At 62.1% G+C, this 11,793-nt stretch overlaps 2 protein-coding genes across 2 annotated transcripts; both read right to left on the bottom strand.

Moving 5' to 3' along the window:
• Positions 1-985: 985 nt before the first annotated feature.
• Positions 986-2,335, bottom strand: SYCN (syncollin). Its single transcript, XM_031607153.2, has one exon. The coding sequence runs from the start codon at positions 2,051-2,053 to the stop codon at positions 1,403-1,405; it is 651 nt and encodes a 216-aa protein (XP_031463013.2). The 5' UTR covers positions 2,054-2,335; the 3' UTR covers positions 986-1,402.
• Positions 2,336-2,754: 419 nt separating this feature from the next.
• On the bottom strand, positions 2,755-11,547 carry LRFN1 (leucine rich repeat and fibronectin type III domain containing 1). Its single transcript, XM_031607132.2, has 4 exons — positions 11,336-11,547; positions 8,318-8,365; positions 5,922-7,260; positions 2,755-4,177 (listed from the first exon to the last, which is right to left on the bottom strand). Exons 3-4 carry the CDS (start codon positions 7,247-7,249, stop codon positions 3,613-3,615), a joined length of 1,893 nt encoding a protein of 630 aa, XP_031462992.1. The 5' UTR covers positions 7,250-7,260; positions 8,318-8,365; positions 11,336-11,547; the 3' UTR covers positions 2,755-3,612.
• Positions 11,548-11,793: the final 246 nt, after the last annotated feature.

Below are 11,793 nucleotides of genomic sequence, written 5' to 3'. Positions count from 1 at the left end.
GGTCGGGGGCACGAAGGGGGAGGGGGGGGCTGGCGTTGCCACGTGCCCACCTCTCACTGCTGACCTGTTTGTGGTCCGTGGGGTCAGGCAGGGGCTGATTCTGATCCTGTAGACACGTTGGCGTGCGTTGGCTCACGTCAGGGCCTCGCATTGGTCCACGTGGGCTCACTTGGGCGTGCGACAGCTGTTGGTGATCTGCATCCACTCAGCGTGAGGTGCTGGGCTGCAGGATGAGGCCGTGGCTGCTGGTGACCAACGTTGACCCACGCTGATTCCTCCCAGCCTGCGTCGAGCTGCACTCGCTTGCGTTGACCCAGATTGATGAGGGTTGACTCACGTTAAATGCTGTTGACCCACGCTGATGATCGGTGCCTGGTGTTGACTGTTTCACCCCATCTTGGTGCACGTTGGCTCACGTTGGCCCTCGTTGAGTGGTGTTGGCCCTCGTTGAGTGGTGTTGGCCCTCGTTGAGTGGTGTTGGCCCTCGTTGAGTGGTGTTGGCCCTCGTTGAGTGGTGTTGGCCCTCGTTGAGTGGTGTTGGCCCTCGTTGAGTGGTGTTGGCCCTCGTTGAGTGGTGTTGGCCCTCGTTGACTGTTTTACCCTATGTTGGTGCACGTTGACTGGTGTTGACTGACGTTGATTCATGTTGACCCACGTTCACAAACACTGCCCTGTGTTGACCCACGTTGACTGGTGTTGACCCACATCAACTGTTTTATCCCATCTTGGTGCACGTTGACCCACGTTGAAGAATGCTGCCCTTTGTTGACCCACATTGACTGTTGTTACCTCATCTTGGGGTGTGTCGACCCACGTTGACTGGGGTTGACCCACGTTGACCGGTTCTGCCCCGGGTTGACCCACGTTGACCGGTTCTGCCCCGGGTTGACCCACATTGACTGGGGCTGACCCATGTTGACCAGTTCTGCCCCGGGTTGACCCATGTTGACTGGGGCTGACCCACCTTGACCGGTTCTGCCCCGGGTTGACCCACGTTGACTGGTTCTGCCCTATGTTGACCCATGTTGACTGGGGTTGACCCACCTTGACTGATTCTGCCCCATGTTGACTCACGTTGACCCACGTTGACTGGTTCTAGCCCGTGTTGACCCATGTTGACTGATTCTGCCCCGTGTTGACCCACATTGACTGATGTTGACCCACGTTGACTGGTGTTGACCCATATTGACCGATGTTGACCCACGTTGGCTGGTTCTGCCCCGTGTTGACCCACGTTGACTGATGTTACCCCATGTTGGTGCACGTTGACCCACGTTGACTGATGTTGACCCACGTTGACTGATGTTGACCCACGTTGACTGATGTTGACCCACGTTGACTGGTTCTGCCCCATGTTGACCCACGCTTCATGGAGCAGCCCTGAGCAGCCCCGTTGCCCTCCTCAATTGCACTTGCAGTAGTAGGACCTGATGGCATCATTCCAGTCCCGGAAGAGCCCCCTTCGAACCTCCTGCAGCCTCGGGAAAGCTCCCGCCGAGAAGCTCTTTTTGTTCCCTTCTTTCCCAGCCCTGGACCACACCGTCAGCTCACAACGTGTTCCCACCACCAACGAGGAAACTTCACCAGCCCAACCCGTGGGCATGTAGGGAACGTCGGCACCTGGAGGCACCGCCAGCGAACTGCCGGCACAGCATCGCTCGTAATAAACGCTGTCCTCGGTGTAGAGCTGAGCGCAGAGCCGCGTACCGTTAGCCGGTTTCAGATCGGCCGGGGTCGGGCATTGAGCCCCGCACACCGCCAGCACCGCCGCCAGCACCGCAATCACAACCGCCGCCATCCCGTCGTGCCCTCCCCGCATCCGCTGCCCAAATATACCCGATCCCAAGGATGCGGGAAAGGGGAGGGGGGGGGGTTGGGGGGAACCACCACGTGTTTGCTCCCACTCGATGTGCAACCCTCTGGGAAGGGACCCAGCTGGCCAAGCCTGACCTCCCCCCACTCCCCCCCCCACCCCCTCGGGACCACCAACCCTGGGAGCGGAACCAGATGTCACCGCAAAGGGACGCGATGTCCCGTTCTCCCCCCCCTCCATGCGAAAAGCCGCACCTGGGCCGTTCCCAGCCTTGGCGGGGGGGGCACAAGGTCGGGATCCGCTGTAACGGGGTGGGGGGGACGAGGCCAGGCTGCTGCCCACCTGTCCTTGACCCCCCCCCCCCACCCCCACCGACGGCGGCGGGTGATTAGCGGTAGGAAACAGCAGAGGGCGAGAAAAGAGGTGGTGGGCGTTAAGCCACGCCCCTCATTTGCATAATAATTAACCCAAGGCTTGCCCGGCCTTTGGCAACCCCAACCCCCCCCACCCCTCTGCTGTGGCCCCGCCTCTCATTTGCATATCGGGCGCCGGTTTGTGCCGGGGGGAGCGCCCACTTCCCCCCCCCCCCCCCCCCCCAAACAGAAGAGCGGTTCCCTCTGCGCTTCACACACAAAAGGTTTAATGGCCCCGGGTTGGGGGGGGCACAGGTTTTTAATGTAAAAACTTGTGTTAAACACTGCGGAGGGCCGGGGGGGGAGGGGGGGGCGGGAGGCCCGGGGGCGGCTGGTGGGGGGAGGTGGGCAACGATGGGGGTGGGAGGAAAAATGGGACTTTGGGAGGAGGGGAGAAACGAGTCGAGGGGTGACTGGGGGGGGAGGGGGACAGATAGGGCATGGGGACGGGGGGGGGTGGAAAGGGGGGCTGTCGCGGGGGGGGGGCCCGACCCCCGCGGGGGTATCCAGACCAGCCAGATCGGGGGGGTGGGGGGGGGGGGCTGCGGGGCTCGTGTCATCTGTGCAGACATTGCGGGGGCGTGCGCGGGGCCCCCCCCGCCGCCACCCGGCCGAAGGCACCGCGGGGGGGGCCGGGCGCAACGTGTGTCGGGGTTGTTGGGGGGAAGGGAAGGGGGGAGGTGAGGAGGGGAAGCACCCAGGGGCGCCCCAGGGGGCTGGGGAGGAGGGGGGTACCGAGTGGGTGAGTATGGTGGGGGGCACCCAAAGGTGCTGAGGCTGCACGGGGGCACCCATGGGTGTCCAGGTGCCCCGGGGCATTGGGACCCGCGGTATCCGTTGGCACCCGGTGGTGCAGAGGAGCACCCAAAGGTGCTGAGGGGCATCCGAGGGTGTATTTGGACACCCATGTGTTCACTGGCACCCAATACTGCGTTGGGGCACCCACGGGTGCAGAAGAGCCCCCCCCCTTCCCCTCCCCCTCCTCCAGTCGTTTTTAAGCCCCCGCAGCTCACCAGCACCTGGGGCTGCACCCATGGGTGCACCAGGACCCAGGGTGCATTCAGACTCCCAAAAGGTCCACTGGCACCCAGGGGTGCAGCAGAGCACCTGAAGGCGCAGAGGGGCATCCGAGGGCACGCTTAGACCCCCCCCACACACACCCCCAAAATCCACTGGCACCTAATGAAGCTGGGAGGCACCCAAGGCTGCATTTGGGCACCCAAAGGTCCACCGGCATCCGAGGGCGGCAGAAAAACACCCCGCTCTGCCTTCCAGCCCCTATAAGGGCACCCAAAGACGCTCAGCGGAACCGCTTTTGGCACCCTGGGGGCACCCCTAGAACCGCCTCCAGCGCCCCGGGGTGCCGCCCCCCACCCACCCCCCCCGTCAGACGGTGCTCTCCAACATCCAGTGGGTGCTGCCGAAGGACGGGCGCAGCGCTGGCAGCGCGTCGGGGGCGTCGAGGCGAGGCAGCGATCCGTGCCGCCGAGTCCGGGCGCGCCGAGGGAAGCTGTGACTGGGAAACAACGCACGGGAACCGCCGGGTGCGCTCAGAACCGGAGGAACCGGAGGAACCGCTAAAGGCTGCGGTGGAGGCGGTTCGGGTTCCGGTGCTCTGTGGGTGCCGTTGGTCTGCGAACAGACGCTGGCGACGGCGGCGGGAGGACGGCGGGCGGCTTTGTAGCGAGCGGTGAGGATGAGGATGAAGACGAGGACGGAGGCGGCGATGGCGGCACCGATGACGATGATGACGGTGCCCCCCAAGAAATGGGGTCGGGGGGCGGCGCAGCCCGGGGTTCCCCCAGCGGTGGCGAAGCGGACGCAGCCCAGAGCCCGGGATGCGGGCGGTGCCGCGGTGCCTTCGGCGTAGAGAGCGGAGACGCAGAGATCGTATTCGCGGCCGGCGGCCAAATCCCGCAGCACGAAACTCCGGCTGGACGGGGGCAGCAGCCTGCGGGGAAGAGCGGGGGGGGGGGGGGGGTTGGAAAGGGTGATGGGTGGGAGGGTAGCACGATGTCCCCGCAATGCGCAACGCTGCTCTGCGGCTCCACGCTGCCCCCGCGGCGTAAAGAGGCGCAGCTTCCTCGTGTGATGCTCCGCAAAACCACGCGGCTGCGTGCGATGCCGTGCGGTGCCGCGCGGCTCCGTGCAACGCTCTGCACGCCCCTGGGTCTGTGCAATGCCGTGTGACACCACGCACAGCCCCTGGGTCTGTGCAATGCTGTGCAATGCTGTGTGACACCATGCAGAGCCCCTGGGTCTGTGCAATGCCATGCAATGCTGTGTGACACCATGCAGAGCCCCTGGGTTTGTGCAATGCTGTGCAATGCCGTGTGACACCACGCAGAGCCCCTGGGTCTGTGCAATGCTGTGCAATGCTGTGTGACACCACGCAGAGCCCCTGGGTCTGTGTGATGCCATGCAATGCTGTGTGACACCATGCAGAGCCCCTGGGTCTGTGCAATGCCCTGTGACACCACACACAGCCCCTGGGTCTGTGCAATGCCGTGTGACACCACGCAGAGCCCCTGGGTCTGTGCAATGCCGTGCAATGCTGTGTGACACCATGCAGAGCCCCTGGGTCTTTGCAATGCCGTGGGACACCATGCACAGCCCCAGGGTTTGTGCAATGCCGTGTGACACCATGCACAGCCTCTGGGTTTGTGCAATGCCATGCAATGCTGTGTGACACCATGCAGAGCCCCTGGGTCTGTGTGATGCCGTGCAACGCCGTGTGACACCATGCAGAGCCCCTGGGTCTGTGCAATGCCGTGTGACACCATGCAGAGCCCCTGGGTCTGTGCAATGCCGTGCAATGCCCTGTGACACCATGCACAGCCCCTGGGTCTGTGCAATGCCGTGCAATGCTGTGTGACACCATGCAGAGCCCCTGGGTCTTTGCAATGCCGTGGGACACCATGCACAGCCCCAGGGTTTGTGCAATGCCGTGTGACACCATGCACAGCCTCTGGGTTTGTGCAATGCCATGCAATGCTGTGTGACACCATGCAGAGCCCCTGGGTCTGTGTGATGCCGTGCAACGCCGTGTGACACCATGCAGAGCCCCTGGGTCTGTGCAATGCCGTGTGACACCATGCAGAGCCCCTGGGTCTGTGCAATGCCGTGCAATGCCCTGTGACACCATGCACAGCCCCTGGGTCTGTGCAATGCTGTGCAATGCTGTGTGACACCATGCAGAGCCCCTGGGTCTGTGCGATGCCGTGTGACACCATGCAGAGCCCTGTGACCCCGCAATCCCATGCAGTGACCCCACAAATCTCCTGTCCTGCGACTCCCAGGTTGGATGGAGCCCTGGGCAGCCTGGGCTGGTATTAAATGTAGAGATTGGTGGCCCTGCACGTGGCATGAGGGTTGGAGCTTCGTGATCCTTGAGGCCCCTTCCAACCCTGGCCATTCTGTGATTCCGTGACCCCCATGCAAAGCCCTACAGCACAACGCTGCTCTGTGCAACACCCCCCCCAGACCCGAGCCATGCTCTGCAATGCCCTCGAGCAACACCTCGCAACGCCTCACAGCTCTGTGCAACACCATGCAACGTCCCACAGTAGCACACAGCTCCGTGCAACACCCCGCACACCCGAGCAGCGCCGCAACGCACCACCCAACGCCATCAAACCCCACATTCCACAACCTAAATCCCCTTCCAACTTTCCGGAACCCCTCGCAACCCAAACCTGTAAACGAGCGAGTCGTCGATGGAGCTGTTATACTGGATCTGGAACATGCGCAGCCCAGGCACGTGGCGCTGCGGCAGCCAACGGATGCGCGCCGACGACGCCGTCAGATCCGCAGCCACGATGCGCCGCTCCGCGCCCACCGACAGCGAGTCGTTGGCTCCGGCCCGCGCCATATCCGAAGGGCCGGGACCTGCCTGAGCTTCCCCATCCCCATCCCCGTGTCGGTGAGGCACCGGCAACGGCAGCACCGCCACCTCCACGCGTGCAGCGGCCTCACCGGCAGCGTTGGACGCCACGCAGGTGAAGGCGCCGTGGTCACGCAACGTGGCCACGCGCAGCTGCAAGGAGCCGTCGGCACCCAACTCTCGCCGTGAGCCGTTCTGCACCAAACGCCCGTCGGGACCCAACCAGTGCAAAGCGGGCTGGGGGTCCCCGTTGGCGGCACAACCAAGACGCAGAGGTTGCCCTTCCAGCACGGCGCTGGGACTGGCGGCCGCTCCGGCGATGTGGGGAGCTCGGCACGCCAGCTCTTCCTCGGGCACAGCCCAAAGCAGGCGACCGGCGAGCGACGGCGGCGAGGCGCAGCTCTCCAAACCGTCGGGTCGTGCCAAACGCCGCAGCCACAGCAGCTCACAGTTGCAGTGTAAAGGGTTGCCTCCCGCCGCCAGGCTGGGTCCCGGTGGACCCGGTACCGGAGGCAGCGCCCGCAGGCGGTTGGCTGTCAGGTCGAGACGGGCCAAACGCGGCAGGCGGCTGAGCGCCGTGGCGGGGACGCGCTCCAGCAGGTTGTGGTCCAGAGTCAGCGTAGCCAGGCTGGCCATGGCCGCCACCGCCTCCCAGGGCAAAGCAGGCAGGTTGTTGTGAGACAGATCCAAATCCTCCACGGTGGCGGCGAAGGCGGCGAAAGCGGCGGGTTCGATGGCGGCCAGCTGGTTGTTGGCCAGGATGAGGTGCCGCAAGCTGGCCAAACCGCGCAGCTGCGGGCCGCTGAGCGCCGGCAACCGGTTGCCATCCAGGTGCAGAGCCCGCAGAGCCCGCAGGTCAGCAAAAGCACCGGGAGCCAAACGGCGCAGCCCGTTGCGCGACAGCGTCAGGTGAACCAGGCTGCTCATGTTGGCGAAGTCGGCGCGACCCACGGAACCGATGAAGTTGTCGGCCAGGCGCAGCTCCACGGCTCCGCGGTCCAGGCTGGGAGGCACCGCCAGCAGCCCCGTGCGGGCGCACAGCAGAGTGGGGCTGGGGGCGGCCGCGGGGCAGAGGCAGCGCGGGGGGCAACGCTGAGCCACCGCCCCCAGCACCACCAGCGGCACCAGCAGCTTCGCCATCCTGCGCCGGCCTGGGGGTGAGACGGTGTGAGATGATCCCACGGTATCTCAGCTGGGAGCTCGGGATCCCATGGGTGATCCCGCACCCAACACTATGCGTTGATCCCATTTGATGCTACGTGCCATGCAGGGTGTGATCCCATAATCCCAGGTAAAGCATTCCCGTGTGATCCTATGATGTTAATCCTACGTGATCCCAGGTGTCATTGCATGCACAGTCCCACATGGGATTCCATAATCCCATAATCCCATAATCCCATAATCCCATAATCCCATGTGTGATCCCGCACCCAACACTATGTCTTGATCCCATATGATGCTACATGCCATGCAGGGTGTGATCCCATAATCCCAGGTAAAGCATTCCCATCTGATCCCGTGATGTCAATCCTGCATGATCCCAGGTATCACTGCATGCACGGTCCCACATGGGATTCCATAATCCCATAATCCCATGTATGATCCCGCACCCAACCCTATGTGTGTGATCCCATAATCCCAGGTAAAGCATTCCCATTTGATCCCATAAAGGATCCCAGGTGTCATCCCATTCACAGTCCCACATGGGATTCCATAATCCCATAATCCCATGTATGATCCCGCACCCAACCCTATGTGTGTGATCCCACATGATGCCACGTGCCATGCAGGGTGTGGTCCCATAATCCCAGGTAAAGCATTCCCATTTGATCCCATACAGGATCCCAGGTGTCATCCCATTCACAGTCCCACATGGGATTCCATAATCCCATAATCCCATGTGAAATAAACCCCGTAATCCCACGTACCCAACCCCATGCGTTGATCCCACATGATGCCACGTGCCATGCTGTGTGTGATCCCATAATCCCAGGCAAAGCATTCCCATTTGATCCCATAATTAGTGACCCCAGGCATCATCCCACGCACGTGACCCCACCATCCCATAATCCCACGTGCAATAATCCCCCGTGTGACCCCACATACGACCCCGTGTGCTCCTCTACCCTACAAGGACCTCGTAACCCTTTGCGTCATCCCCTCTGTGGTTCCCACTGCAATCCCACAGCGACCCCAAAAGCTCCGTACCTCCTCTCACAGCTCCATCTTCATCCCCACCGGGCGCTGCCACAGGGCCTGCGGGACAGGGGATGAACCAGTATGGACCAGTACACACCAGTACATCCCAGTACGCCTCTCTACATCCCAAAATGGCTCAGAAACAGCACGGGAAAACCCAGTATAATCCAGTATGTTCCAACATGACCCAGTATGGCCCGCTAAGGGTCAGCGTGGGCACAGCCCAGTACAGGTCACAGCACTGCAGGATGGCCCAGTATGGCCCAGTATGGCCCAGTATGGCCCAGCACAAACCAAAATGGTCCCAGTATGAGCCAATATTGCCCAGGATGACCCAATGCAGCCCAGTATGGCCCAGTATGGCCCAGCACAAACCACAATGGTCCCAGTATGAGCCATATTGCCCAAGATGACCCAATGCAGCCCAGTATGGCCCAGTATGGCCCAGCACAAACCACAATGGTCCCAGTATGAGCCATATTGCCCAAGATGACCCAATGCAGCCCAGTATGGCCCAGTATGGCCCAGTATGGCCCAGCACAAACCAAAATGGTCCCAGTATGAGCCAATATTACCCAGGATGACCCAATGCAGCCCAGTATGGCCCAGTATGGCCCAGCACAAACCAAAATGGTCCCAGTATGAGCCAATATTGCCCAAGATGATCCAATGCAGCCCAGTATGGCCCAGTATAAACCAACAGAGCCCAATCTAAGCCCAGCACAGCCCTGTGTAAACCAGTATGACCCAGTATAAGTCCTACACAACCCAGTACGGCCCAGCACAGCTCAGTAAGACCAGTACCAACCAGTAAGGCCCAGCAGAACCCAGTATGGCCCAGTAAGACTGAGCACAGCCCAGTACAGCCCTACCACAGCCCAGCACAACCCCAGCATCGCCCAGTATAACGCAATGGGACCCAGCACAACTCCAAAGAGCCCAGTACAGCCCAGTACGGCCCAGTACAGCCCAGTATGGCCCAGCTGTAGCCCAATACAGCCCAGTATGGTCCAGTACAGCCCAGTACAGCCCAGTATGGCCCAGTTGTAGCCCAGTACAGCCCAGTATGGCCCAGTATAGCCCAGTACGGCCCAGTTGTAGCCCAGTATGGCCCAGTACGGCCCAGTTGTAGCCCAGTACGGCCCAGTTGTAGCCCAGTATGGCCCAGTACAGCCCAGAAAGGCACAATGCAGAACTTGGCACAGCCCAGTAAAGAAAGTCCAATATTATACCAGTATAACTCAACATCCCAGCCCAGCACAACCCAGTACAGCCCAGTAAGGCCCAGTAGGGACCAGAACACTCCAGTAAGGCTCAGCACAGCCCAGTACCTCCCAGTACCACCCAGTACAGAACAGTGCTGCTCAGCAGGGTCCAGCACAGCAGGTCCCAGTATCTCCCAGTATAGAGCAGCACAACCCAGTACTGCCTAGCAAAGCCTAGCAGAGCCCAGTTGGTTCCAGTACTGCCCACTATAACCCAGTTCAGCCCAGTACCACCCAGTATAGCCCTGTATGGCCCACTGCTGCCCAGTACAGCCCAGCAGGGGCCAAAAGGTCCCAGTATAGCCCAGTATAGAGCAGCACATCCCAGCATCACCCAGTATAGCCCTGTATAGCCTGCTGCTGCCCAGCACAGCCCAGCAGGGGCCAAAAGGTCCCAGTATAGCCCAGTATAGAGCAGCACATCCCAGCTCAGCCCAGTATCACCCAGTACAGCCCTGTATAGCCTGCTGCTGCCCAGTACAGCCCAGCAGATGCCAATAGGTCCCAGTATAGCCCAGTATAGAGCAGCACATCCCAGCATCACCCAGTATAGCCCTGTATGACCCACTGCTGCCCAGTACAGCCCTGTATGGCCCACTGCTGCCCAGTACAGCCCAGCAGGGGCCAACAGGTCCCAGTATAGCCCAGTATAGAGCAGCACATCCCAGCTCAGCCCAGTATAGCCCTGTATGGCCCACTGCTGCCCAGTACAGCCCAGCAGGGGGCAATAGGTCCCAGTATAGCCCAGTATAGAGCAGCACATCCCAGCACAACCCAGTATAGCCCTGTATAGCCTGTTGCTGCCCAGCACAGCCCAGCAGATGCCAATAGGTCCCAGTATAGCCCAGTATAGAGCAGCACATCCCAGCTCAGCCCAGTATAGCCCTGTATGGCCCACTGCTGCCCAGCACAGCCCAGCAGATGCCAATAGGTCCCAGTATAGCCCAGTATAGAGCAGCACATCCCAGCACAACCCAGTACAGCCCTGCATGGCCCACTGCTGCCCAGTACAGCCCAGCAGGGGCCAATAGGTCCCAGTATAGCCCAGTATAGAGTAGCACATCCCAGCTCAGCCCAGTATAGCCCTGTATAGCCTGTTGCTGCCCAGCACAGCCCAGCAGGGGCCAATAGGTCCCAGTATAGCCCAGCACATCCCAGCACAGCCCAGTATCACCCAGTACAGCCCTGTATGGCCCACTGCTGCCCAGTACAGCCCAGCAGGGGCCAAAAGGTCCCAGTATAGCCCAGTATAGAGCAGCACATCCCAGCTCAGCCCAGTATCACCCAGTATAGCCCTGTATAGCCTGTTGCTGCCCAGTACAACCCAGCAGGAGCCAATAGGTCCCAGTATAGCCCAGTATAGAGCAGCACATCCCAGCATCACCCAGTATAGCCCTGTATGGCCCACTGCTGCCCAGCACAGCCCAGCAGGGGCCAATAGGTCCCAGTATATCCCAGCACAGCCCAGTACCACCCAGTACTGCCCAGTAAGGCCCAACACAGCCCAGTATAAAGCATCACAGCCCATCGTTGCCCAGTAGGCTCTGGTACCACCCAGTATAACCCAGTACTGCCCAGTATAGTCCAGCACACCACAACACAGCCCAGCACCACCCAATAAGGCCCAACACGGCCCAGTATCACCCAGTACCACCCCAGTACGGCCCGGTACGACCCGGTACCACCCAGCCCGACCCATCCATCCCCCCGCTGCCCCCATCCATCCCCGCATCCCGAGGTTCCCTCCCCCTCCCCGAGGTACCTGGTTGAGGGCTCAGCCCACGGCCACTCCCATCGCGGCTCCGGGCGTTCGGGGCCCGTTCAGGCCTCGCCCCGGCGACGACCCATAGACGGAGGCGGCCCCGGTCCGGCGGGGCGGGGAATAACGGCTGGTGGCTGTGCGGGCGGAGCGGGATGGGCCCGCCGTGCCCGGAGCCGGCCCAGGGCCGCCGCTCGGAGCCGCAGCGCCGCCGGGGCGGGGCGGGGCGGGGCGGAGCGGAACGGGGCGGGGCGGGGCGGGGCCGCTTTCCCGCACCGGGGGTCCCGCACGGTGCGCGGGGCCGCGTGGACGGCAGCACCGCGCGACGGCTCCGCGGCGGCCGAGGCTCCGCCCCCTGCGAGACCACGCCCACTTCAAGCCCCGCCCACTACCCCTTATAGTCCACGCCCCTCCGTTAGGCCACGCCCCGCAGCGCTCAGCGTGACCGCGGATGGGGGCGG

Source organism: Phasianus colchicus, chromosome 38 (genome assembly GCF_987193195.1).
Source record: "Phasianus colchicus chromosome 38, bPhaCol1.hap1.1, whole genome shotgun sequence".
Lineage (NCBI taxonomy): Eukaryota > Metazoa > Chordata > Aves > Galliformes > Phasianidae > Phasianus > Phasianus colchicus.
The sequence above is the reverse complement of the archived record's forward strand: the minus strand, read 5'-3'. Positions and strand labels throughout refer to the sequence as shown.

Coding starts and splice junctions, on each gene's coding strand:
- SYCN (XM_031607153.2), bottom strand. CDS start 2,053: ATGGAGGGGGGGGAGAACGGGACATCGCGTCCCTTTGCGGTGACATCT.
- LRFN1 (XM_031607132.2), bottom strand. CDS start 7,249: ATGGCGAAGCTGCTGGTGCCGCTGGTGGTGCTGGGGGCGGTGGCTCAG. Junction 4,178..5,921: donor GACGACTCGCTCGTTTACAG/GTTTGGGTTGCG, acceptor TCTTCCCCGCAG/GCTGCTGCCCCCGTCCAGCC.